Here is a 25374-nt window from a genome sequence, read left to right on the forward strand (position 1 = left end):
ACAGGGAGGGAGACTGTGTGGACCCGGAGCCCTGGGCTCCATGGCTGTTCAGCTCCCCCAGGCAGGCCCAAGACCCTCCAGGGCCGCTGTCCCCACGGCAGCCCTGCCTCTGTGTAAAATCTCAGCTCTGGCCTCCCTGGCCACAGCCTCTCCAGCGCCCGAGTCGAATCTTCTCCAAGCGGTGACCACTGGGTGCTGTCTGCCTTCAAATCTCACTAACTCACCCTGACCCCTCAGGTGCCCTCCTCCACCCCCAGACCTCATGTTTCCTTCTCCCTGGACCCCAAACGGCCATCTGGGGCTCTGGAGCCTGGAATTAGACCTCCAACAGCCCTTCCTGTCCTCCCGGGCCTGGCGACAGCTGGGGAAAAAGCAGACCAAACCCTGACTGCAGGTGGAGCACAGTTGGGGACGGGTACTGCTAGGCTGCAAGTGTGCCAGAGACAGAAGGGGCCAGCGGACTGGGGTCTGTGCATTCCTGGAGGCCCCCGGTGCCACTGCCACCTTGCCAGGCCTTCTGTGTAGCCCCTGCCTGTCCCAGCCTCGCCTGCACCCCCCACAGAGAACCTCCCCCTCATTCCTCATCAAGGGAGGGATTTTTAGGAGAGCTTCTCAGGCACCCAGGGTGTAGGAGAGGATCTGACTTCAGCTGCCCAGATCCAGTGCCAGGCTGCAGCTCCTCCCCAGGAAGTGCCCTGTGCCTGTGCCCTGCAGGTGTCTCTAGGCCCCGGCCTCACCAGGTGTCCCGACTTCTCTTTGCAGAGTAAAATCTTCTCAGATCCTCTTTGTTAAGGGAGCCCTCCTGGCCAGAAGACCCAGGGCCACCCTGGGCCTACATTCTCAGCAGGTGCAGCCCCGCGCACTGGCGGCCTCTCAAAGGAGGAGGCAACAATAAAAGCCCGCATTGCACAGAGTCTGCTCAGTGCTGGACTGGACACCGGGCGTGGGTGTGGGAGGCGGGCGGTGCAGCGGGGCCGGCTGCCGTGACTGCCAGTGGCGGCTGGATCCAGGGCTGTCCGTGTTGTTCCTGCAGGGGTGCAGTGTGGGGCGGGGTGGGGGGGGTGTGGTCTCCGTCGGCATGGCCGAGATCCGCAGGACACACGCTTCACTGACCAGGCGTAGCCGGCTAGCCAGCTTCAGAGCGGCAGTGAGAGTCCCAGCGTCACCGTGAGCACACTGCGGCTCAGAGCCGGGGCGCGTGCCCAACTGCACAGCAGCTGCCACTCTGCTGTCCCGCCCTCTGCAGGGAGACCCGCTCGGCTGCTCATTTTGTGGCCGTGCACGGTGGCAGTGGTGCCCACCTATAGATGGATATGAGACCTCCCACCTCCAGGCCCAAGGGACATAAGGGGTGGGAAGGGGTCCCTGACCAGACAGAAGGACCTAAAGGTCAGGGGCATGAACGGCCCTGGCCATGATCCAGAAATCCTCTCTCGTGCCTCAGCTGGTCCCAGTGCCAACCCCCAACTGTGGACGCAGCTGTGACCCCGCAAACACACCCCGCGTGGGGTCTCCCGCACAGTGGGCCCAGGGTCTGGGTGTCTGCGGTGGCTCAGCCCTGTGGTCATGATGCTGCCGCCTGTCTCAGGCCCCCCACACGCCTGTCTGTGCCCTCTGGGCCTGGATCTGCCACCTGCCCCCTGCTCTGTCACAACTCACTGAGGGCACTCGGCACAGGGCTGTCTCGGGAGAAACATCTGTGTCATCCTGGTGACCAAGGAGCTGCTGGGAGGCCCAGACAGCGGCCGCTCCTGTCACCGGTGGCTTGCTGGAGGGGGGCAGGGTGGGCTGATTCTTTTCCTGTTTCTCCCACACTTGTACCTGGGCTGGCTTCACAGAGAGAAGAGGTCGGGGTGGGCGCTCCAGGCAGCGGTGAAGTCCCGGATTGGGGTGCCCACATCCCCAGTCAGAGGGCCTGGTTCTACTCCCAGCTCCTTGGCTGCCATTCCAGCTCCCCACTAATGCACACTCGGGGGTTCAGGTGGCACCTGCAGGTGGTGGTCCAAGCACTGGGGTTCCATCACCCAGGAGGGAGGGAGACCCAGATGCATTTCCTGCCTTTGGCTGGCCCAGCCCTGATTCTGGGAGCCCAGCACTCATGCCTTCCCAGGGCCCCACCCCATCTCACCTAGCAACCTCCTACTCTGCCCACCTCTTAAAGGTCCCACACCCCTCTTGGTGCCACAAACTCTGTCTAAAGCACTTACCCCAGGGGAGACCTGCTCTTTGTGCTCACTGAGCTCTCTCCACAGAGGAGCAATGGGGGACCCCTGCCTCTGCAGGAGTGAAAGGGAGCCCAGGGGACGGGAGGGCTTGGGGAGCAGAGACCCCCTCATTACCCCACCTCTGGGACCCTGGGGCTGTGTCCCACCAGACTCCGTCTGACAGATGCAAATCTATGTGCAGTGAGGACACAGGCGACACCAGGTGTCTCGGTCCGCTCTCTGCTGCTGTGACAGAATCCCACAGACTGGGGCGATGTCCAAGCCACACGAGCTGATTGGCTCACGTCTCTGGAGGGCCTTCGTGCTGCATCCAACATGGTGGCCAACATCCCATGGGGGTGCAGGGAGAGGCGGGTAGAGTCAAAGATGTAGAGAGAAAGAGGGAGAGAAGTAGAGGAACTTGCTTTTATTTTGAACTTTAATTTTTATTGTTTAAAGATTTATTTATTTTAAGGCCTCAGCCACTGGCCACTGCAGGCCCATGCTGAGGGGAACAGTGGATGGAAGCAACCACCCCCCAAGATCCATGAATTAAACATATGTAACAACACCTTGATGATAAGGAAACATTTGTAGCAACAACAATGGGAACTCACCCCTGTGCACCCTAAGCCACCCCAGGAGGCCAGCATCAGTCCATGCAGGAGCTGGGTTGGGGCCCATGCACCCATGCTCCCTGCACACGGACTCTGGGAAACAAACCTCCCCCCCAGTGAAGGAAAATGCAATGTGGAGAACACTAAGCCTAGGCATCTGGAGTTTGAACTCAGGCAGAGAAAGGAAAACGAATGGGCGTCTTCCACCCAATTAGGAACATCTGACTGCTGAAGCTGAGTGGTCCCCATTCAGCACTCGCTGTGTTATTTTACAGCACTTTGTGAGTCTTCCAAAGAGTTTACAATGCAATTTAAAGCTGAGAAGCTGAGTGGGGAGGGGGAATAAAAGAATCAGTTAAAACCCAAGTGTTGCTGGACAGCATCTCTGGACACGACACAGCGGTGCACTCATTCACACTCCACAGAGGAGGCCAGCAGGTGTGTGGGTGACCAGGGCCCTGCACCCTGTGGTCTCCATGCCAGGGCAGGGGAAGTGGGCAGGGAGGCAGAGCAGTGGGCCCTTGAAGGGAAAAGAACCGACTGTGGCCCCAAGGTGGCAGCCTAGGGGCAGTGTGGGGCCCAGGACCAAGGAGGTGCTGGGGGAGGGCTGAGCCACTTTCCCAGGGGGAGCAACCTTGCGATCAGCACCCCGGGGAGCCGCGGGCTTGTGGCTACTCCTGCCTGCGGCCTGACGCGTGCTGTCCCTGTTTTGATGGTCAGCAGCAGCCCGGTGTTACCAGCATGCGGCTCAGGTGCTGGTGCCCAGGAGTTCTCAGTGCTCTGTGCCTGAAGCCCTGGCCCGTGTCCAGGACAGGGCCCTGGTTCCCACTCTGGACAGGCTGGGCCACACTGGCTTGAGGTGCTCAGCGGGAGGCTCCCCTGCCTCCATCCCAGAGGACCCCTGTGTCCACCTCCTACAACTCCAGGGAAGAAGGGCTGGAACAGAGCAGGAGGGGCAGCAGAGGGTGGCAGTGCTGGGGTGGGGCCTGTGGTAGGACAGGAGGCTGCTCCCCCGGGAGTCTCAGTTCAGGTCATGGCAGGGCAGCCCCGGAGTGTGGGGACAGGTCTATGTGGGACTCCCTATGCGACCTTCTGTTCTAAGAAAGAGGCCTTCACAGTTGGGCTGTAATACAATTGCAGAGGCAGAAAGGAGGGGCGGGAGGTGCCGGTTGCCTGAGACTTGGGACCGTGACGGCAGGTGGCAGAGGGCCCTGGCACCCCTGGTTCCGGGGCAGTTCTGCCAGAGCCCTGCCCTCTTCACCTGGGCCCTGGGGAGAACACAGGCCCCACTTGTGGTGACCTTTAATGAAGCCAGGCCTGAGGACCCTGAGCCCTGCCACAGCAGAGCCACTAGGGATTGGCTGGCAGGCTTCTGTGATGTCACAGTCACTGAGATGCGCACTCTGGGCTGGGAGGCGACCAGAGGCCAGTAGTGCGTCTACTGCCCAACTGACCAGTTGGTAGTGTAGGCAGCAGGCGCATTTCAGAGAATCACATGGATTCCCGATGGAGGTGAGTGGCACTTGCTCTAATGAGCTGTGGCGTGGGGAAGGTCCCGCCAGGGGGGCGGCCCTGGTCTCCCACACCGGATTCCATGGGCGATGTGGTGGAGCTCTGAGTGCTGCCCCTGTGTGCAGAGCGTGTACACAGTCGTCTCATTCCTCCCGCTCTGCTGGTCACCAGTGTTGAATGGGCCTGGGTGTGAGTCTGTGTCTGGACACGGGTTCAAGACTAGGTGTCGGGTCAGCTGGTATCAGGTGGGCAGGGAGGCCGGCTCTGAGAGCCCCAGAGATGCGGGAGCTGGGAGCAGGCCAGGGAGCCCCGTAGACTTGGGACTTGGGCCCCCTGGAGGACACGTGGCTGCCAGCCTGGGGGAGGAGCATCCTTTCCAAGGGCAGGGGAGGCAAGGTGGGGGCTGTCCTTCCCCAACCGTCCGTAGTCAATGAGCTCTGCACAAGTCATAATCCAAGGACCCGGCCACCAGGTGCCCGCCTGCCTGGCTGTGTGGCTGCCCCACCTCTGACCAGGGGGACAGCCCTCAAAGCAGCATTCCTGTGGGCTCCCCAGTACTGGCTCCCATGTGCGTGTGTGTCTTACAGATTGGATATGAACGCCCTGAGGTCCCGGAGGGCCCAGGAGCGAGCAGAGCTCATCAATAAATATGAGCAGGTACTGGCCAGGGTGCTGGGGGAGGAGGTGGGGCCCTGCCTCAAGGACTGTGCCTGTGAGAGCCAGACCCAGCCTCCCTGGGGACACGGGGGAGGGGGCAGGTGGACATTTCCCCAGTGACTTCTCATCCGGGTCCCCTCTCGGCTGCAGGGACGCCGAGGAGCGGCACTGTTGGTGCCCGAAGAAGAGGACGATGAGGGCGGCTGCCTCGTCCCAGACAGGCTTGGGTTCCTGCAGTGAGTCCTCCACACCCCAGCTCACCCCAGGGCGGGACTGGGGTCAGAAACCCCAACATGAGGCGGCACACCTGTCCCCGGCCCCGACCTTGAGCCCAGCTGTGGTCACAGGCAGGCACTGGTCAGCATTTGGGGGCAGGAGTCGGACGTGGAGGCTGTTCCCACAGATGTCGGGGAGAGAGGCCCCGTTGCTGGAGGGTGGGCTCCGGTGACCTGGAGGGATGGAGCCATCTCGGGCCATCTCTGGCATGACTCAGCAGCCCACCTTAGCACGGGGATAAGGGCTTCTGCCTCCATGTTGTGCCAGAACCTGGAGAATAAGCAGGAGCAGAGTGGTGGAGAGATGGCCAGGGTCCGGGCTGACAGAGGAGGGGTGAGGTGGGGCACATGACCTCAGGAGGCCAGGGCACAGGGGGGAGGGTGGGCAGTGGGGGACCCTGAGGGGTGTAGGGGTCCCAGGTGCCTCGAGCCCCAGGTGCACACTCACAGCACTGAGCATCTCTCAGGCAGGTCACTCGGACTCGGTCAGTTCCAGGGTGACGTCCTGGGCAGAGCTGATGTGGGGATATAGCTGCCTCAGCCCTGGGCAGTCTGGCCCTGCTCAGGACAGCCACCCCCCAACCGCTGTGGGGGGCTGCCACACACCCACGAAGGTGGACCTCTGACAGGCCTGGAGCCCCCCACTGGCAGCAAGGGCCCCTGCCTGGCCCTAGGCTCCCTGTGCTCATGGTCACCAGCCCCTCCCTCCCCATCTCAGTCCCCTGGGCTGAGAGGATGAAGCTGGTCCTTCCCTGGCCCACTAGGGAGGTCGCGGTGCCTGTTGTGGTCCTGTCCTCACCTCTCCGCCTCCCTTGCTTTCCAGTGAGCAGAAGCTGCCCCAAGACAGCACCCCGGGGGCAAAGGTAAGGACAAGTCCTTGGCCATGGGCCAGTCATCTGGAAGCAGAGCTGGGCAGAGGGGGCACGTGGGGCTCGGCAGTGGTGAGTGGGAGCGCCATAAGGTCCCGCGATGCGGTACTTATACGGCACCTGCTGACATCTTACCACACTCACCTGTCCCAGAAGTGAGCCGCAGCTCAGGGGTGTCTGCTGTCGGCCGCCCTGACTCATTGGCATGGTTGGGAGTGACCTGGCTGGAGCTCAGGGGCTCTCCTTGACGAAGGGGCAGCTCGGGTCAGAGGCCAGGCCACCGATGCTCCCCCAGACAGAAGATCTGGGGCTCACGGTCTGTGCCTTTTCTGGCTCCTTCCATTTGAGCGCCCACAGAGCTCCTGAGCTGCATCCGAGGGCCCCTCTCAGAGCCCCAAGCTGGGCTCACGCCATCCTGTCTCGTTTTCCAGCGTAAACAGGAGGTAAGAAGGATCCAGAAGTGGATAAAGATGATCAAGAACCATAGTAAATACCGCGGCAGTGACAAGGTACCGTGGCGATGAGGGCCCCTCGGGAACACTGAGAGCTGAATTGGGGTTTGAGCAGTGCCCATTCCTGTGCCAGGCACCGCCTGCCTCTCAGATGCCCAGGGGCAACTGTCCAGTCCCTAGAGACACAGGTCATGGGCACACCTCCCCATACACACAGGACACTGTCCTGGTAGAAAATCTGAAGTCACTGCTGAAGACAATCCCAGATGCAGGGCAGGCGTGGTTCCAGGAGCCCTGTAGCGGCCACTCCGTACACGGCAGAGCCGGTGCCCCTGAGCCCTTGGCCCTCCAGTCACTGTGGGTCATAAGGCCCCCATCTGGGCAGATCCTCCCTCTGCCAATACACAGGGAGCCCCTGGCTTCTCCCTCTGCTGTCTCACCCTGCGCTGCCTCCACGAGTGGCCACATTCAGCACTCACCAGAGCCTCCTCTTTCCTGTAGTTTCAGCGCAGAATCTACAAAGGCATCCCTGCCCAGGTGCGCGGGAAGGTGTGGGCCATGATGCTGGAGGTGGACAAGAGGAAGGCCCAGAACCCGGGCAAATACGCGGTACGGCTCTGCACTCAGCCCAAGGGGGCCCGGCCTGCTCGGGCCTGCTCAGGAGCCTGAGTCTCCGTGGAGGACCGTCCCTCACTGAGCCCTCAGGAGCCTCCTCCCCATCCTGCCTTCCTCTCCCTAGATCCTAGTCAGTGCCTCCTCCACGTCTCCTCAGACCCAGCTGGGACTGGACAGGTGTGTTTTGTGCCAGAGGCTTTAACCTGCTCTCTGCTGAGCTCACCTGGGCAGCTTGGCATACGGCCAGAAGAGAGGACTTGCTGGTCCCTGATGGGCGGGGGTCTCCCAGGATGAGATCACAATGGTGTGAGGTAGGGAGCCCCACAGGCTCTGTGCTAACATGGCCTGCCCGCAGCTGGCCGGCCCTCACCTAGGCCTGCCCACAGCTGGCCCTGCCTTCACATGGACTTGCAGCCCCTGGCATTGCCCTTGCCTGGAGAGGCCGCTCCAATGGTCACACAGCTCTCAATGCTTCTGGGAAAGGAGGGAGTGAGGACTGGTGTGGGCAGAGGGCTGTCAGCTGCAGCTGGCTCTCATGGCCCCTGGCTGCCATCAGGGAGCAGGGCCCAGCTGTGTTTCCCACCCTGCCTCCCCCAAGTCTGCAGTCTGGGGCTGGCCCTGGGAGCTGGGCCTGGAGACAGTCATTGCCCAGGCTCAGCTCCAAGCCAAGGGCGGCTTGCAATGTCGAGATGGAGATGGGCCCCTCCAGCAGGGGGCAGCATGGAGCAGTGGTCAGGCTGTGGCTGACTCCTGGAGGGCAGGGCATGAGATGCCAGTGAGGAGGCTCAGAAGCCTGGCTGGGGGCAGACCACATCGTGCTGAGAGCTGAGGCAGGCAGGGGGAGTGCACAGGGACCTTTCAGAGCCCCTGTCTGCTGCTGACCGTCAGGGTTACGTGGGCACTGAGGCAAGTTAGGGAGCCCATGACCCTCCCTCAAGGTGGGACCCAGAAAGGAATGAGCGCTTGCAGGGAACTCCCTGTCAGCCAGAAGAGCTGACGTGGACTTGAGGTCCTTGTGTGGCAATGGGGCTTGTGCAGTTCTTGAGGCTGCCCCCCCCTTGTCCCTGCCCTGCAGGAGATGAAAGAGCTGGCCAGGCTGGGCGCCACTCACTTCCATCACATCGACTCCGCCATCGCATGGACTTTCAGAAACCACCTCATGTTCCGGGAACGTTACGGAATGAAGTGAGGCCTCTGGGCTGGGGAGGACCCGCGGGTGGGAGGAGCAAGGGTCCTGGGGCACATGGGGTCCCTAGGGAAGATTGGGTGCAAGCCTAAAACAGTTCATTGAGCACAGAAAACAAACTTGCCTTTTCTATAGTACACAAACTTTCCCAAGACACTGTGGAGAGACTGAAATGAAAAGAAACACCAGGGGAGACAATAGTAGCAATCTATCTAATAAAGGTGTTGTTTCCAGAATATTCAAGGAGCCCTTCAACTCAGTCACAAGGAAGCAGTGGGCAGCCCCCCAGTACCCCGGGAACACAGGCTCGGGGGGGACCCTTCATGAACGCACACACAATTCACCTCCTCAGCGCATGAACACACGCTTATTCCCTACACCACAAAGGGGCACCAGCGCACAGCTGTGGGAATGGGGGAAATAGAACCACTGAGGACGCTGGGTGCTGCTCCCTACAAGGCTGAACGTGCATGGGAGGCTGACTCTCCACAGCTTGGACACACGGGACTGCACTCCCACAGTGGGACGCTCACCTGTGCCCTGAACACCCACCTGGGAAATGAAAGTGCACGTGACTGCGCCCTGGGAGGTGTGCGTGTCCCTGCAGGCGGCGCTCACCCACATGGTGGACAACACGCAGGTGCCCTGATGACGTCACTGCACATGAGCAGAGTGTCACGGGCCCTGCGTGTGGCTGTCAGGCTCTGTTAGGCAGAGCTGCACTGAGAGCCTCGGCAGCACAAGACACACGGCCTCTGTCCTCTCTCTTCCAGCCAACAGGCCTTATTCCACATACTGATGGCCTATTCCGTCTACAATCCCGTGAGTATTCTGGGATCATAGCGCAGGTGCTATCCCGGCAGTCCCTGCAGGGCACCCCTGGTCACAGAGATCCCAGCCTGGGTTGAGGGGGCCTCGCTCATCCACAGCTCTGAGGAAGAGCAGTGGAGGCCAGGCTCTGAGCCTCTTGGACCCAACCTCAAGTTCTGGGAGGAGAAAGGCAGCCTTCTCCTGGGCTGGTCTCCAGACCCCAGGAGCTTGGCCATGTTGGGATGCCCCTCCCAGGACTAGCATTCCACGCAGTGGGGCGGGGGGCGAAGGCAGGGCAGATCAGGTGTACGACTTTGCTCTGGGTCCCACTGATGCCATTACACCCACCAGCCCTGTGGTTGGACCCATGGGCCTGAATCCCACTCTGTACAGCGCCACTGCCACAACCACCCACTCAGACTTTCCCATGAGTGGAGCAGGCGCAGGGCTCCATGGGTGACCCAGCAAGGCCTGGACATCCCCACCCCCCTGACCTGCCACTGGCCAACCCTGCCTGGTGCCCTGGTTCCCAGGGGGGCCTGGCATTCAGGAAGCCCAGGCCTGCACCCATGCGAGGCACACCTCCTGTTCCGGTCCTGGTAGCACTTCCTGGCTTACTTCTTCCTCATGTGAGAAAGGGCCACCGGCTCACCTGCAGAGCTCAGGGGTCCAGAAGCTTCCATGGGCATGGATCTGGATTCCCACAGCAACCTGGCCCATGCTGACATCTTGGGGGTAACAGGTGTCCATACTTGAGCTCTCCCCCTGTGCTGCCTAAGCTCAGGCCCTGCAGGATTCCCTCCAGGAACTTGGAGAACTTCTCTGGGCTCCAATTCTTGGGCAGCTGACACCAAGTGGCAGGATTCAGGCACAGGGGCTCCCTGTGCCTAAATCTTCCTGGACCCTTCAGTGGGTGACCCTGATCTGCCTGAGAGGTGGGCCATCCTAGGATATCATTCTTGCCAGGGGAGGTCTCCTAAAGGTATTCTGGGATCTTGCAGGAGGTGGGCTACAGCCAGGGTCTGAGCCATGTGGTGGCGCTGTTGCTCATGTATATGCCCGAGGAGGACGCTTTCTGGGCCCTGGTGCAGCTCATGGAAAGCAGGAAGCACGCGATGCACGGTAGGTGGATGGCGTGTGGGGCCCAGTGCATGCAAGTCCGTGCACGGCCCTCACTGGCTCCTGAATGTGCAGGACAGTGTCACAGTGTGGGGGGGGCTCCCAGGAAGCCAGGGCTGGCAGAGGCCTCCCAGACTGAGCCAGCCCCCTTCTTTTACCACCACCCAAAGGCCCTGCAGCTTGGCCATGGCCATCCTGGGTGTGAGAACCTTCAGAACAAGGGGTCCTGTCCTTGTCCAGTGACTCAGGTCGATTCTGACTCTTCTGCCTCACACGTCTGTACACAACTCTCAAGCACAGAGCCACACCCAGGGAACTTGTGGAAGGCAGCATCCCCTGTAGGGTCACCCCTCCTCGCTCCTGAGTCTTGGAATGGTCAGGAGGCACCCAGTCTGACTTGCACCCACCCTAGCGGGCTCCAGGGGGCAGCCAGGCCTGGGCTGCACACAGTCACCCACCTGCACCCACCTCCCAAGCAGATCCTCTGCCCTGGCCACGTTCATCCCCACCTGCCCCTGGTCCAGCCTCCCCTGACCCTCAGTGCTCAGAAGCACCCCACCCAGGCCTGGGGCTCTCCAGCCTTCCTAGGAGGAGGCTCTCACGTGGGGGTGTGGCTGATTCTACTCAGGTTTCTACAAACCAAACACCCCCAAACTGGAGCGATTCCAGCAACACCTGGGGCTCATTGTGCATCGCGTGCTCCCCTCCCTGGAGAAACACCTGGTAAGTTAAGCATCTCCTTTCTCCTCTTGGGGGCTCTGGGCTCATGGGACTGCTTCCTGAGCCAGGGGAGGCCACGTCCTCACCAAAACTTTCCTTGGTTACGGGGGTCCACGGCAGCTTGGGTGTTGGTTTGTTGTCCAGCACTTGGTCCCCCAGAGTTGGCGTAGATTGAAGGGAGATGCTGTCCCCAGAGCAGAGTGGAAGGAGGGACCTGTGTCCCTTCAGGAACCTGCATGGCTGGGAGGGGGGATGCCCCTGCTGCTGGGCTTCCTGCACCCAGGGGCTCTGCCCCAGGGCTCAGATTAGAGGGAGTCAGGCCTGGGCCCTGGGCCCTGGGCCCTGAGCCCCCTCTGCCTCTGCCTCTTCTTAGGAGAAGGAGGGTGTGTGCCTGGAGGACTCCACCACCCACTGGTACATCCAGTGCTTCCTGGATGGGGTAAGTGCCCCGGGGACCCCTTGCCCAGGGAAGCTCCTGCCCCAGTGCCTGGTTCTCTGGTGCTGGTGGCCTGTGACTCTGAGCTCCCCCAGCCCCAGCAGACACAGGAGGGAGCCTGCTGTGCAGACCAGGCAGGCCCTGTCCAGCCCTGCTAAGGGTGGTCCAAGCTGAGGCTGAGCCTCAGAGCCAGCAAGGAGGGGACAGGTCCCACCAGGACCCATCCTGAGAGCCTGGCAAAGGCCAGAGCCCTACAGTGAGAGGCAGGAGATCCATAGACCCCCCGAGGCAGAGGCTGGTGGCAGCACAGCCCAAGGGCTGAGCCCTCCCCAGGTCCCTGGGGTGTCTGGCATCTCCAGTGTGGCTTCCAAAGTGTGCAGACCCCCAGGGTCCAGGACAGGACATGGTCATCCTCTGTGGGTCTGGTTCGCTGAGTGGGCAGGGATGTGGCCATGAGGCATGGCCTCCCCTCCCCTCCCAGGAGGAGCTCTGGCCTTCTTGTGTGATCAGCCTCCTGGAGTCTCCCTCTGTCCTAGGGGAGTGACACTGCACACCCACCCCTGTGGGCCCTGCTGAGGCCCTGACGGGCGGGTCCTCCAATGCCTCTGTCCCCAGGTGCCGTTCCCCCTGGCTCTGAGAATATGGGATATATACATCCTGGAGGGTGAGCACGTGCTCCCGGCCATGGCATACACGGCCCTCAAGATCCATAACAGTGAGTCCTCAGGGCCCACAGAGGCCCGGGTGCTGGGGACGGAGGAGCTGGGGGTCCCCTGCCTGTCCCTCGTGAGCAGGGCTTGAGGGAGGGATGAGGGGGTTGGGGAGGCCTGGGTTCCCTTCAGGAGGGCACTGAGAATCCCCCTGTTGCATCCCCAATCCCAGGCCCCCACAGACCACAAGGAGAAGTGGCCAGGGTCATCCCACTGTCAATTGGCCCCTGAGCAGTCCCTCTAGTGCTTGGCGTGACACCCAAGGGTGTCCAAGGGTGTCTGCAGCCCATGTCTGGTGCTGGGACAGGGCTTGGAGCAGCCATGGTGGCTGCGCCATCCCTAGGGCCCCTCCCAGCCTGACACCCACCCCCATGTCTAGAGCGCCTGCTGAAGATGCCCCGGGACCACCTCCGGGAGTTCCTGCAGGTGACCCTGAAGCAGGCCTGGTCTCTGAGCGAGGACGCGGTCATCAGGCAGCTGCGGGCCTCCATGCGTGAGCTGGGGAAGCTCCAGTGCCTCCTGCCTCCCGAAGGTGAGTCCAGCACACGGCCCCATCCCATGCTCCCTTGGGGGAGTCAGTAGTGGGAGTGCCAGGCCCTGACATCCCCGCCCAGGGCCTCACCTCTTCCTGGTCCTCCTTGTCCTCCCCGGGCTCAGCAGTTCTGCTTTCTGAAGCTCTGTCAGCATGGCCTGGCAGGGCCTCGGGCAGCTTCCCAGAATCCTCCTGTGGGTGCCGGCTCTCCCCCCACCACTCTGGGGCCGGGCCGTGGAGCTGTCCTCAGGACATTTGTGGCTCTGGCTCCTCGGCTGACCCCCACTCTGGAGTGGATTGGAGGCCCCGCCTTGAGCTACCCTGCCCAGGTCTGGAGCAGGTGCCCTGGCTCAGTGCCCCCAGGAGCCTGGAGCACAGCTGGACCCCCACTCCAGCAAGATGAGAAGTGGCCCTGCCTGCCCAGGGGGCCCCTCCCCAACTGACCCCACACAGGCTCCTGGCCCGATGACCACAGCTGTCTGCACACAGGACCCTCCTAGGACAGGGGTGGGCGGGGCTCCCACCTGCATGTGGGCAGGGCTAGAGGGAGGTGGGGCTGTGGGAGACCCTGTGCAGTGATGTAAAGGCTACCGGCACTGGATCCCCTTCAGCCATCTGAGAACCCCTGGAAGGCCCAGGTGCCCTGAGCCCAGTTGTGGGGGCCGAGTGCACTCCTGCGAGCAGGGCTGGGCACAGAGGCAGGGCTGGGGGCCCCGCGGCAGAAAACAAGAGTGTGGGCTCTGCAGCCCTAGCCTCGGGCCAACAGAAGGCAGCGGGACCCGGAGCATCGCTGGCTTCTGGGCTCTAGTGGGGAGGGGTCCCCATGCTCATCCCCTGCTGCTGCTGCCATCATGGACCTGAGCGCCTGGGTCCCCATGCAGAGCAGAGATGGGCTTGTCCCAGCTCTAGAGGCTCTAAGTGGGGGCCCAGGTGCAGGCTGTCCAGGCACTGGGGAGGCCCCACTGTGCCTCCAGGTGCTGCCTCCTTGGGTGCTCCTGGGACAGTAGTGGTGACAGCCCAGTCTCACCAGGAAAGAGACAGTGGCCCAGGGGCAGAGGACACAGGGCACCCCTGCCACCTCTTTAGAAACTGCATTCCCTGTCCCCAAGTCCTGAACCGGACTCCATGTCTGCCCCACAGCCCCAGCTCTCACCCCCATCATCTTAGGCTCAGTTCCTTTCCAGCCATGTAGGAGGGACTCAGATGCGGGAAATCAGCCAATGCACTGTTAGGGCGCAGCAGGTCAGGTGGGGTAGGTGATGGGGTCCTGAGTTGGTGCCTGGGTCCCCAGAGATGAGAGTGAGGCAAGGAGTTCAGGGCCATCCACCCTGTGGGGCTGTGCAGGAGGAGCCGGTGGTGTCCCAGGGCTCCCCTTGCCCGGGCTGCACACACCCTCCCCTCTGGGGCCAGCAGCCTGGAAGAGTCCTCAGCGTCACACGTGGTGATGGGGACCCCAGGATGAGGTCGGGGCAGGCACCCTGCAGGCCAGACAGGGGCTGTGGAGAAGCAAACCGCGTCTCTTCTTCTTCCAGCCAAGGCCATCGAACAGTGCAGCAGGCCCCTGGGGCAGGCACGCGTCCCCCAGATGCACGTTCCTGCCCCCACTGCTCCGAAGGCCAAAATCACCATTCAGGACACAGTGGCAGTGTGGGAGCAGACCAGGGGTCCCGCTACCCGTGCAGTGATGATCCGTCCTCCAGGAAGCTTTGGCCTCCGCATCACCAAGAGGGAAGGCATGGAGGAGGAGGAGAGCTGGGAAGGCAGCCCAGAGCCCCTCGGCCTGGGCTCCCCTGTGGGGACCGCAGAGTCTCCAGGTTCTGCCAGCCCCACGGAGTCTCCAAAGTGCTCGAGGTGGGGAGGCCTGTGCCAGTGCGCCAGTCTCCCTAACCTGAGCGGGCCAGAGCACAGGGAGGACGACTCCTCCGACGCTGGCAGCCGGGAGGGCCTGTGGATGTGGGCTCCTCCACGGGCCTCGGAGCCCCCAGAACCAGGGCCCATGCAGGCTGTCCCCGCCTGGGGGCCACAGCTGAAGACTCCCCCCTACTGGCATGGCAGCCCCATGCACTCTGGGGACAGTCACGGGCTGGAGCCGGCCAGAGCCAGCCCTGGGATGGGAGACCAGGCCCGCGTGCCCTCCCTGGCCAGAGGCCTCCTTACCTCTTATTCCACAGGGCACCTGGATGATGGGTGCCTCCTAGAAGAGAGGCCGAGTCCAGCATCTGTCCTGCCCAGGCTGGGCAGCAGCCTTCCGTGTGTCTTCACGGCATCCTATGCACTTGGTTGAGCCCCCACCGCCCAGGCTCTTCCTGGGGCCAGGACACCCTGACACTGGAAGACAACAGCCGTGCCAGGAGCCACTGTACTCTCCTCCCCGCCCCCTCCCCCACCGCCACCCTCAGGTGGTGCTGAGTCTGTATTAAATTGTTCCATGGAAATGAGTTTGCTCCAGTTTGTGACCCCGGTGCCCAGCGGCAGCAAGCTTCCCTGTGTTCCTGGAGAGCGTAGGCAGCTCCACAGCCCCCAGCCCCAGGCAGAGACCCACTCAGGACCCTGCAGGCAATGCCTGAGATTCAGCTGTGCCCTGTGGGAACTGGGTCAGGGTGGGAGAGCAGCAGCTGTGAGTGCCCGTGACCTCTGGGACAGATCAGCACAATAGGAACAGCCGTGGTTGGAGGGCCTGTGTCACCTCTGTGCTCTCCCCTAGACCTGGGCGGCCATGGCTGCAGCATCCCTGGCTTGACCCCGCATGTCTCTCACAGGTATGGGATACCTGTGTCACACTGTATGTTCCAGGACCTCAGGAAGGAATTAAATTCCTGTGGTGTATACGCTGGCCCGTTATCAGGCTTTATTGTCCAGGGGACACCGAGGACCAGCAGGGCTGACTTAACCGCCTTTATCACATTTCTAGCCTTTTCTCCGGATTGGGCTGCTGCAAATACAGCCTTTGAATAAGTATCTCCCACCACTTGGACAAACTTAAGTTGACCCAAGGAGTTCATGTGGGTGAAGTCCACTTGCCAGAGCTTCTTAGGAGCAAGTCCTCGCGGGTTCACTCCTGCTTGTAGCAGTGGGCCTGACAGGGCGAGGGGGCACAATTCTTGCAAGAGTGCACTAGGTGTTTGCATTGGCTCATTGTTAGCTCCGGGAAAAGTGATTTTGTGTTGCTTTCTGCCATGTGAAGTTTTTGGTGTAGAATAGGGGCTTGTTCTAGGTGTCTGATGGCAGCCAAGTTGCAGGAGATAAGATGATCGACCTTTTCATTGCCTTGGGAAACTCACATAACAAGCAGCAAGTATGACCTGCAAACCAGCGTAAGCACAGCAATGGAGTTTTTTTTCTGAACTTGAGCCTTGAACCCCCTGGGCGGTTTAAAGGGCCCTGTGCCTCCATCAGCACCAGCAGGTGGTATCGGGAGAGAGGCATCTCCCCAGACTGAGTTGTCCCGAGCCCTTCCAGCCCCTGAGGCTGCAGCCCTACAGGCCCACACGCCGGGTCACCAAGGGGCGGTGCTGCTCTGCCTAGACCCTCCAGAGAGCTCCCCCAGCCTCCGATGCAGGAGCACAGTGTGTTGGCTCCAACAAGACGAGGGTGTCCATGGAAACGCTAGCAGAAGCGAGCCCGAGACAGCTGCTTGTGCTCTTATCTGGAACCCGGTGAGCAGCAAGACGAGTAACTTAATATCAGGTTATAACCATGAATAAAACCCCACATGTGAGTGCATCCTGATACAAACAGATGACTGCATAAGCAGACGGATGGAGAAGAGACAAATACTCCTGAGAGAGACCCTAAGTAGTCAATGGCTGACTCCGCTCCAGCAGGGGGAGCTACTGCCCCTCCCTGACAGATGTGGACAGTCCTCTGGTGATAACCCGTGGTCAGCCACAGCTGTCATGCACCTGGATGCCAGGTGACAAGAAGGGACCTGATTTCTTTGGTTTTCTTTCCAAACTCCTCAACCCTAGTCCAAACTCCAAAGAGAGCACAGTGTAGGGGACATTGGGTCATCCCTGGCCAGGCCTCCCCTAGAGTGGCAAGGTCAGAAAACCCAGGACAGGCTGAGAAAGCTCCCAGCCCCGAGGACAGGTGGACAACGGGCAGCTGGCACTCAGCTCTGGGTGCTTCTTTGCCAAAAGCAGTTGCCGGATGTGAATCCTGTTTGGCACAGGGTTCTCCCTGGGCTCGAAATAATTGTGTGTCTTTTCTGCTCTGATGCCCAGCAAACCGTATTCTGTCATTGTTGGTGATAGAGTGCCTCCAGCCAAAACAAAACAAAAGTGCTTAATCTTGAATTCACTTGGAAGGCAGAGTCACAGAGAGGCAGAGAGAGAGAGAGCGAGCGAGAGAGAGAGAGAGCAAGAATTTCAGTCCGTTGGTTCACTCCCCAAATGGCTGCAATGGCAGCTGGGCCTCCTCTGGGTCTCCCATTTGGGTGCAGGGGCCCAAGCACTTGGGTCATCTTCCACTGCTTTCCCAGGCCATTAGCAGAGAGCTGGATGGGAAGTGGAGCAGCCGGGACTGGAACTGGAGCCCACATGGGATACCGGCACAGCAGGCAGCAGCTTTACCCATTAAGCCACAACATGGACCCTAATTTTGACATATTGTGACATGTAAAACCTGCACTTTTAAAAATGTGAGGGGCTGGCTTGTGGCTCAGTGGGTTTAAAGCCCAGGCCTGTGGTGTTGGCATCCCATATGGATGCTGGCCAAGTCTGGCTGTTCTGCTTCCAATCCAACTCCCTGCCATGGCCTGGGAAAGCAGTAGAAGATGGCCCAAGTCCTTGGGCCTCTGCACCTGCGTGGGGGACCCAGAAGAAGCTCTTGGCTTCTGGCTTCTAATCAGCACAGCTCCGGCCATTTTGGTCATTTGGGGAGTGAATCAGCAGATGGAAGACATTTCTCTCTCTCTCTTTCTCTATCTCTCTAACTCTGTCTTTCAAATAAATAAAATAAGTCTTTTTTTTAAAAAAATTAATGTGAGGCAATATCTACACATTCACAAAAGACCTTCAAAAACGTAGTGGAAGCTGCATTTTATGAAAAAGTCATGTGACTTTCGAAATTTTTGCACTGAAATAAGCTTACTGTTTTTTTTTTTTTTTTTAAGATTCGTTTATTTATTTGAAAGTCAGAATTACACACAGAGAGGAGAGGCAGAGAGAGAAAGAGAGACAGAGGTCTTCGATCTGCTGGTTCACTCCTCAACTGGCCCCCATAGCCACAGGTGTGCCGATCCGAAGCCAGGAGCCAGAGCTTCTTCCTGGTCTCCCACGCAGGTGCAGGGGCCCAAGGACTTGGGCTATCTTCTACTGCCTTCCCAGGCCATAGCAGAGAGCTGGATGGGAAGTGGAGCAGCTGGGACTCAAGCTGGCTCCCATATGGGATGCCAGCACTGCAGGAGGAGGCTTTAACTCACTACGCCAGAGCCACAGCACCAGCCCCAGCTTACTGTGTTTAAAAAGGAATTATTGGGGCCAGCGCAGTGGCCCAGTGGGTTAACGCCCTGGCCTTAGGGACCGGTGTCCCATATGGGCACCGGTTCTAGTCCCAGCTGCTCCTCTTATGATCTAGCTCTCTGCTATGGCCTGGGAAAGCAGTAGAAGATGGCCCAAGTCCTTGGGCCCCTGCACCCGTGTGGAAGGCACAGAAGAAGCTCCTGGTTCCTTGCTTCAGATCGGCTCAGCTCTGCCTGTTGCGGCCATCTGGGGAGTGAATCAGTGGATGGAAGACCTCTCTCTCTCTCTCTCTCACTGTCCACTCTGCCTGTCAAAGAAAAAAAATAGAGTAATTATCCAGACTTACTTCCTATAATTAATTGACTTTGACACTTATTATCAGGACTTCTACCATGCACTGCTCATTCAAAATATTTGATTCTGATTAATTTTTAGAAGCCTATAGTATTTCTTTTTTGTTTGTTTTTTCATCTATAGTATTTTGAGCAGGAGAATCTTCAGAGCCCATGATCCAGAGAATTCTTTCTGTGACTATCACATATTGGTTTTTTTGTTTTCCTTTTTAAATATTTATTTATTTATTTATTTATTTGAAAGGCGTAGTTACAGAGAGGCAGAGATAGAAAGAGAAAGAGAGAGAGAGAGAGAGTCTGCAAAATTACTCTTTTTTTTTTCTTTGACAGGCAGAGTGGACAGTGAGAGTGAGAGAGAAAGAGAGAGAGAGAGATAAAGGTCTTCCTTTGCCGTTGGTTCACTCTCCAATGGCCACTGCGGCTGGCGCACCACGCTGATCCGATGGCAGGAGCCAGGTGCTTCTCCTGGTCTCCCGTGGGGTGCAGGGCCCAAGCACTTGGGCCATCCTCCACTGCACTCCCGGGCCACAGCAGAGAGCTGGCCTGGAAGAGGGGCAACTGGGACAGAATCCGGTGCCCCAACCGAGACTAGAACCCGGTGTGCCGGCACCGCTAGGTGGAGGATTAGCCTGGTGAGCCGCGGTGCCAGCCTGGATAATTGCTCTAGATAAAGACACTGTAGGGGCTGGCACTGTGGCGTATTGAGTAAACCCGCTGCCTGCAGTGCCGGCCTCCCATACGGGCACTGGTTCCAATCCAGCTCCTCTCTTTTTTTTTTTTTTAAAGATTTATTTATTTATTTGAAAGAGTTATATAGAAAGATAAGGAGAGAGAGAGAGAGAAAGAGAGAGAGGTCTTCCATCTGCTGGTTTACTCCCCAACTGGCCGCAACAGAATGAGCTATTCCAATCCGAAGCCAGGAGATAGGAGCTTCCTCCGGGTTTCCCACATGGAAACATGCAGAGAGCTGGATTGGCAGTGGAGCAGCCGGGACTGGAACCAGCACCTCTGCTGTGGCCTGGGAAAGCAGAAGATGGCCCAAGCCCTTGAGAAACTGCACCGCATGGGAGACTGTGGGGAGCAACTCGGACTAGACTGTTACTGGAATTAAGACTTATTCTATGCATCTGCTCTCCCACAATATGGCGCTGAGAAGGGAGAAACAGCTTCTACGCAGCTGCCTCCAGTTCAACCAATAAACTGTAGGACCTGCTCCTGATTGGAGGAGAGCAGCGTACTCGGCGTGTGGGTAGCAGAGTTGGGATTGGCGGAAAAGGACTATGAAGGAGGAGAGAGACAACATGCACCAGGAACATCTATCTGAAGGAACACCTGTGCAGCCCCCGAGAGAGCCGGCCGGCGGTGTGCCGCTCCCCCGCGGAAGTGGGGAAGGTGGCAGGGGGAACTGCCCTTCCACAGAGGTGGAAGGGATGGTAGCCAACCTGGGAAGAACCAGCAGCAAACCCGGGGAGGGCCGAGCAGACAAAAGAACAGCGCAGGGTCCTGTGTCGTTCCTCCACAAAGAGGGGCAGCGACAGGAGACTGGTAAGAAGCTCTTGGCTCCTGGCTTCAGATTGGCACAGCTCTGGCTGTTGCGGCCAACTGGGGAGCGAACCAGCAGATGGAAGACCTCTCTCTCCCTGCCTCTGCTTCTTCTCTGTGTAACTCCGACTCTCAAATAAATAAATAAATCTTTTTTAAACAAGACATTGCAAATGTTAAAAATTAAAATTTAACCTGTTTTGTTAAAAACAACCTTTTAAAGATAAAAATAACGTGGTTGTAGTTCAATTATTCCAGACTATATTCTCACATATAGGGGTAGTGCTAGAAAGAATAGGAAAAAACATGAGAGGACAGAGTAAATACCTGAGATAATAGAGAAATATCTGTTCAAGTGCTTTTCAGTGCAAGAGTAGCTGGTAGAATTAAAGACAGCGTGTGATGTTACAAATCAGTCAGAAACAAGAGTGTAACTCCTCATGCAAAAGGGAGAGCACTGAAAGTAGCCATGAAACGTAAGCCAAAACCTTAGAAGAGAGTGACTGAAATTAGAACACACCAACCACAACCACAAAAAATGGGTTAAATTTATTATAAGAATCTCAGAGTAAAATTTTTTTTTTGACAGGCAGAGTGGAGAGAGAGAGAGAGAGAGAGAGAGAGAGAGAGATCTTCCTTTGCCGTTGGTTCACCCTCCAGTGACTGCTGCGGCTGGCGTACCACGCTGATCCGATGGCAGGAGCCAGGTAATTGTCCTGGTCTCCCATGGGGTGCAGGGCCCAAGCACCTGGGCCATCCTCCACTGCACTCCCTGGCCACAGCAGAGAGCTGGCCTGGCAGAGGGGCAACCGGGACAGAATCCGGTGCCCCGACAGGGACTAGAACCCGGTGTGCCAGCACTGCAAGGCGGAGGAATAGCCTAGTGAGCCAGGATGCCGGCCTGAACTCAGGTATTCTGATATAGGACGTGGCTGCAGCGGCTTTACCACTGCACCAAGGGCCTGCCCCCAATGTTTTTCTTAAGCTTTAGGTGTCTTCGCATCAGGAAAGGAGTGGCAAATCCAGACCCAAAATGCAAAGTCATTGTAATCAGTCATTGCTTTCTTTTTCCACTTAACGTGGCCAACTCTTCCCTGGGCTCTTCTGGGGTTCCTACAGACCACAGAGCCTGAACCCCAGCTGCTCTGCTCCAAAGTGGCCCAGACACCCAATGGGGACGATATGGCAGCACCATACTAAGTCTTCCTTTTTTCCACAACCTTGTTCTCTTTCTACCTTTTTATGTTGTAAAGTTTTAGAATTTTTATTTACATTTGTTTATTTGAAAGGCAGAGAGACAGAGATCTGGCCACTGATCCATTCCCCAAATGTCTGCAACAGCCAGGGCTGGGCCAGGCTGAAGCCAGGAGCCCCAAACTCAATTTGGGTCTCCTGTGTGGGTGACAGGGATCCAAATATTTGGGCTATCACTTACTTCCTCCCAGGGTGTAGGCGAGCAGGAAGCTGGAATTCAAAGTGGAGCCAGGACTCAGATCCAGGCACTCTGATAGGGGCTACCAGCATACCAAGCTGTGTCTTCACTGCTGCACCAAATGTCCAAAACAATGGTGCAAGGTCTTTTAAAAAACAAACAAAAAATCTGCCCATTAGCATCAGAGTTGGGGGAGGGGGGAGCAGGTTACAGGTACAGATTCTGAAACTCTGCAGTCTTAAGAGACTGGGTGGCTGCAGCCTCATTTTGAGTATCCATCCCAGTGCAACAGGAGAGAAACAGGACTCATTTAGAAAAATATCAAGCTCCTCACAACTGGACACGTGTCCATTTCTAGCTCCAAACCAATCAGGAGCGAGGAGTGTCAGATCCTAACCGGCAGTGACCCCTGCTGCCCTGGTAGGGACTCCTGAACGTTCAAGCATGCCCAAAATGGCCTCATGTGAACTTTCCGGGGTGATGGTATCAAGCACCATTGCTGTGGTGTGTCGTGTGCAAAAACAGTGAAAGCCAAATCAGCGGTGCCTGTGCAGATCACCTAGCTGGGTGCAACATGGTGTCCTGTGCCCAGGGGTTTGAGCCAGATTGAAGTGCCGTGTGCACTGGGGGAACAGGCACGCCTTCCCACCCCCATGAAAGCACCTGTTCGGCTCCCATAGGACAGCAAGTTGATGGAAGCTCACCCTGCTGTGCTGTCCGTGTGTTGGAGCATGAGCGCCCCATAAACCCTTCTGGGTTGCATATTGGCCCCTTGTCAATTTCTATCTGCAAGTGAGCCAAAGATCCTGGGCTTGGTAAGGCCACTGTGATGTACAAATAGTTCCACTTTCTGGAAGCAGGTTTGTGACAATGTTTCAGGATCACCTTTTGCAGCATGAGTTAATCAAAGAAAAAAAGACAACGGTTGTCCTTTGCATTCTTCATTAAAAAAATTTTATATATTTGAAATGCAAAATGAGAGAGAGAGAGAGAGCAGGAAGGAGGGAGGGAGGGAGAGAGAGAGATCTTTCATCCACTGGTTCATTCCCCAAGTGCCCACAGTAGCAGGGCCGAGTTGGGCTGAAAGCAGGAAATACAGCTGCATCTCCCACGTGGGTGGCAGGAACCCAAGCACCTGGGCCTTCCCCTGCTGCTTCTCATGCACATCGCAGGAAACTGAACCCAAGTGCAGACGGACACCCCACGCAGGGGCTCCAGCCACCGCGCTGGCACATCGCCTGCCCGTGTTCTCCACCTCCTTTCAGGCTCGGGACCTTCCACGTCTCACCTGTCGACAGGTGTGCTGGCCTGCCAGGTATGTAGCCTGCTTCCTCGCCCCACCCCCCCAGCACCAGGTGAACACCATGCTCCCCATCAGCAGCTTCCTGCCTAACTCGCAGGCGCACACCACACACCTGTGGGCCCTGTAGAATCAAACTTTTTTTTTTTCCTTGAATTTTTATTTTTTTTAAAGGTTTACTTGAAAGTCAGTTACCGAGAGAGCCGAGCTTATTTTTTTAAAACTGGAGGCTTACCTGAACATCTTGCTCTCCCAGTACAGAACCTAACAATTCCCATGCTCTCTCTAATCTGGTCTTCCACTATTTTGTTATTTCCACATAGAGCTTAAGAAACCTTGGGCCCACCCCCACCCCCCATTGAAATACTAAGGAATTCAGCTGTAAAAGCTTCCTGGGGGGGGTGTCGAGGTTTCTTTCATTTTTTAAAAAAATATTATTTATTTATTTGAGTGCTAGTTAGAGAGAGAGGGAAAGACAGAGAGAAAGGTCTTCCATCAGCTGGTTCACTCCGCAGATGGCCAGAGCTGGGCCAATCAGAAGCCAGGAGCTTCTTCTGGGTGCAGGGACAGAGCCTTCCAAGTGAGAACAGTCACAGGAGCTGCAGACCCCGGCCCACTCAGAGGACGGGGTCGTGCACACTTCCGCTAAGACAAGCAAGCCCAGCACAGAGACCTGGGGAGCGCGGCCCGCTGGACGCTGGGGGTGGACAGCCCAGCAGGCCCCGCGCGCTCCCGGCGGGGAGGCCAGCCCAGGTCCCCAAGCCCCCGGGCGCCCCGCGGCCCAGGAAGCGAGCCGCGCGCCCAGGACCGCGGGGCCCCCACGCCCCTCCCCACCGCACGGCGGCGCTGCGCAAGGCCGGCCGTTGTCCGGGGCCGTTGGGCGCCCACGTGGCTTCTGGACGCCTGGAGGCCGGCGCGGGGGCGGGCGCCATTACGAGAGGCCGGGGGCGCGGGGTGGAGCCGAGGAGGAGCCCAGAGCGCGCCCGCGGCGGCGGCGTCGGGTGGGAAGACGAGGCGCGGCACTGGGGGGCGTGGCGGCCGGCCTGCAGGCGGGGGCGCGTCCAGGGCAGGAAGCTGGAGTCCCTGTCGAGCTGGTGGGCACGGCCCCCGCAGAGGCCTGAGGCTTCCGGCGCGACGGCAGGGGCCGCCCCCGGGGCGGCGGCAGGGGCCGCGCGGCTCGCCACGCCCGCCATGCTCGCCGCCGGGCGCGTCGTCCAGGGCAAGCGGGCCAGAGGCGCGGCGAAGATGCTCGAGGTCCTGGTGCTCCAGGTGAGCGAGCGGCCCGCGCAGGGACGGTCGGGCCCGGGTCTGTGCAGGCGGGAGGCTGGAGTGCGGGTGGGGGTCGCTTCAGAAGGGGGCGCGTGCGCTGTTCCCGACGACCCCGGAGGGCGGTTGCTGCGAGCTGTCTCGCACTAGGTGTGCGTTCCTGACTCGGGCACGTTGGCAGGTGTGTCGGTGCCCCGCACACCCCAGCCCACGTCCGCCCTAGGTTAGGGCCCTCGCGGGGAACCGTGGACCTGGCTCCCGCCCTTCCCCCGCCGCCCTCGGGGCTCGGCTTCCGGGACCCCCCTGCCCCCCCCCCCCCGCCGCCCTCTCCTCACGCGGGTGTCCTGGTCCCCGGGGCGGGCATGGGCCGCCACCTTGGAGACTTGAGGTGCCGGGAGGGCTCCCGAGGAAGCCGGAGGGGAGGCGCTGGAGGAGGGAGTTTACAAACCGGAGCCAGGGTGTGGGATGGGGAGGGGCGCCGCGAAGGAGGGGGATGGGTGGTGTCTGTGTTCTGTGGGTTCACCCGACCAGAGCGTCACACACCCCCGAAGCCGCTGACTCCTTGCAAGGAGGCCTGGCTCAGACTTTTCAATTTGTTTTATTTATTTCACAGAGTTAGAGACAGTGAGAGACACAGACAGACAGACAGAAAGGTCTTCCTTCCGTTGGTTCACTACCCCCCCCCCCCCCCACACAAATGGCCGCCACGGCCGGCGTGCTGCGCCGATCAGAAACCAGGAGCCAGGTGCTTCCTCCTGGTCTCCCATGCGGGTGCAGGGCCCAAGCACTTGGGCCATCCTCCACTGCCCTCCCGGGCCACAGCAGAGAGCTAGACTAGAAGAGGAGCAACTGGGACTAGAACCCGGCGCCCATATGGTTCGCTGGCGCCCCAGGCAGAGGATGAACCAAGTGAGCCATGGCGTCGGCCTCGGCTCTCAGACTTTGAAGGGATTTCAGGTCTCCCTGGGAGGCTCCTCTGCACTAGTCAATGTTCTCCATCAGTCCTAAATATGTCAGTCCCAATTCCTTCCTGTGAAAGGGCTCTCACCCATCCTGCCACGTGCACGCCCGTGGGTGCAGGACTTGGGCAAGAAGTGCTGGACTCGTGCCCTCCTGCTTGGGAACCCGTGTGTGTGTTGGGCCCTGGAACCAGCTTATGTCCCCCCTCAGCTCTGCCCGGCCTCCACTTATGACTGCGACCTGGCTCACCCTTGGAGCAAATCTTCTGCCCCTTATAGGAGTATGTGCCCCAGTGAGGTCCAGGTTCCGGCTGTCCTGATCCAGATTGATGTGGCATTTCCATGG

General features: G+C 59.0%; 1 protein-coding gene across 1 annotated transcript in view; it reads left to right on the forward strand.

The window, feature by feature from the left end:
- Positions 1 to 25374, forward strand: part of LOC149120805 (uncharacterized) — a 48022-nt gene that overhangs the window by 5274 nt on the left and 17374 nt on the right. Inside the window, exon 3 of the mRNA XM_089319070.1 lies at positions 23853 to 24072. Within this exon, the coding sequence (XP_089175196.1) occupies positions 23853 to 24072 (220 nt within the window). The remainder of the gene's footprint in view (positions 1 to 23852; positions 24073 to 25374) is intronic.

This window comes from Oryctolagus cuniculus, chromosome 18, assembly GCF_051225735.1.
Source record: "Oryctolagus cuniculus isolate XC-2025 breed Fujian yellow rabbit chromosome 18, ASM5122573v1, whole genome shotgun sequence".
NCBI lineage: Eukaryota > Metazoa > Chordata > Mammalia > Lagomorpha > Leporidae > Oryctolagus > Oryctolagus cuniculus.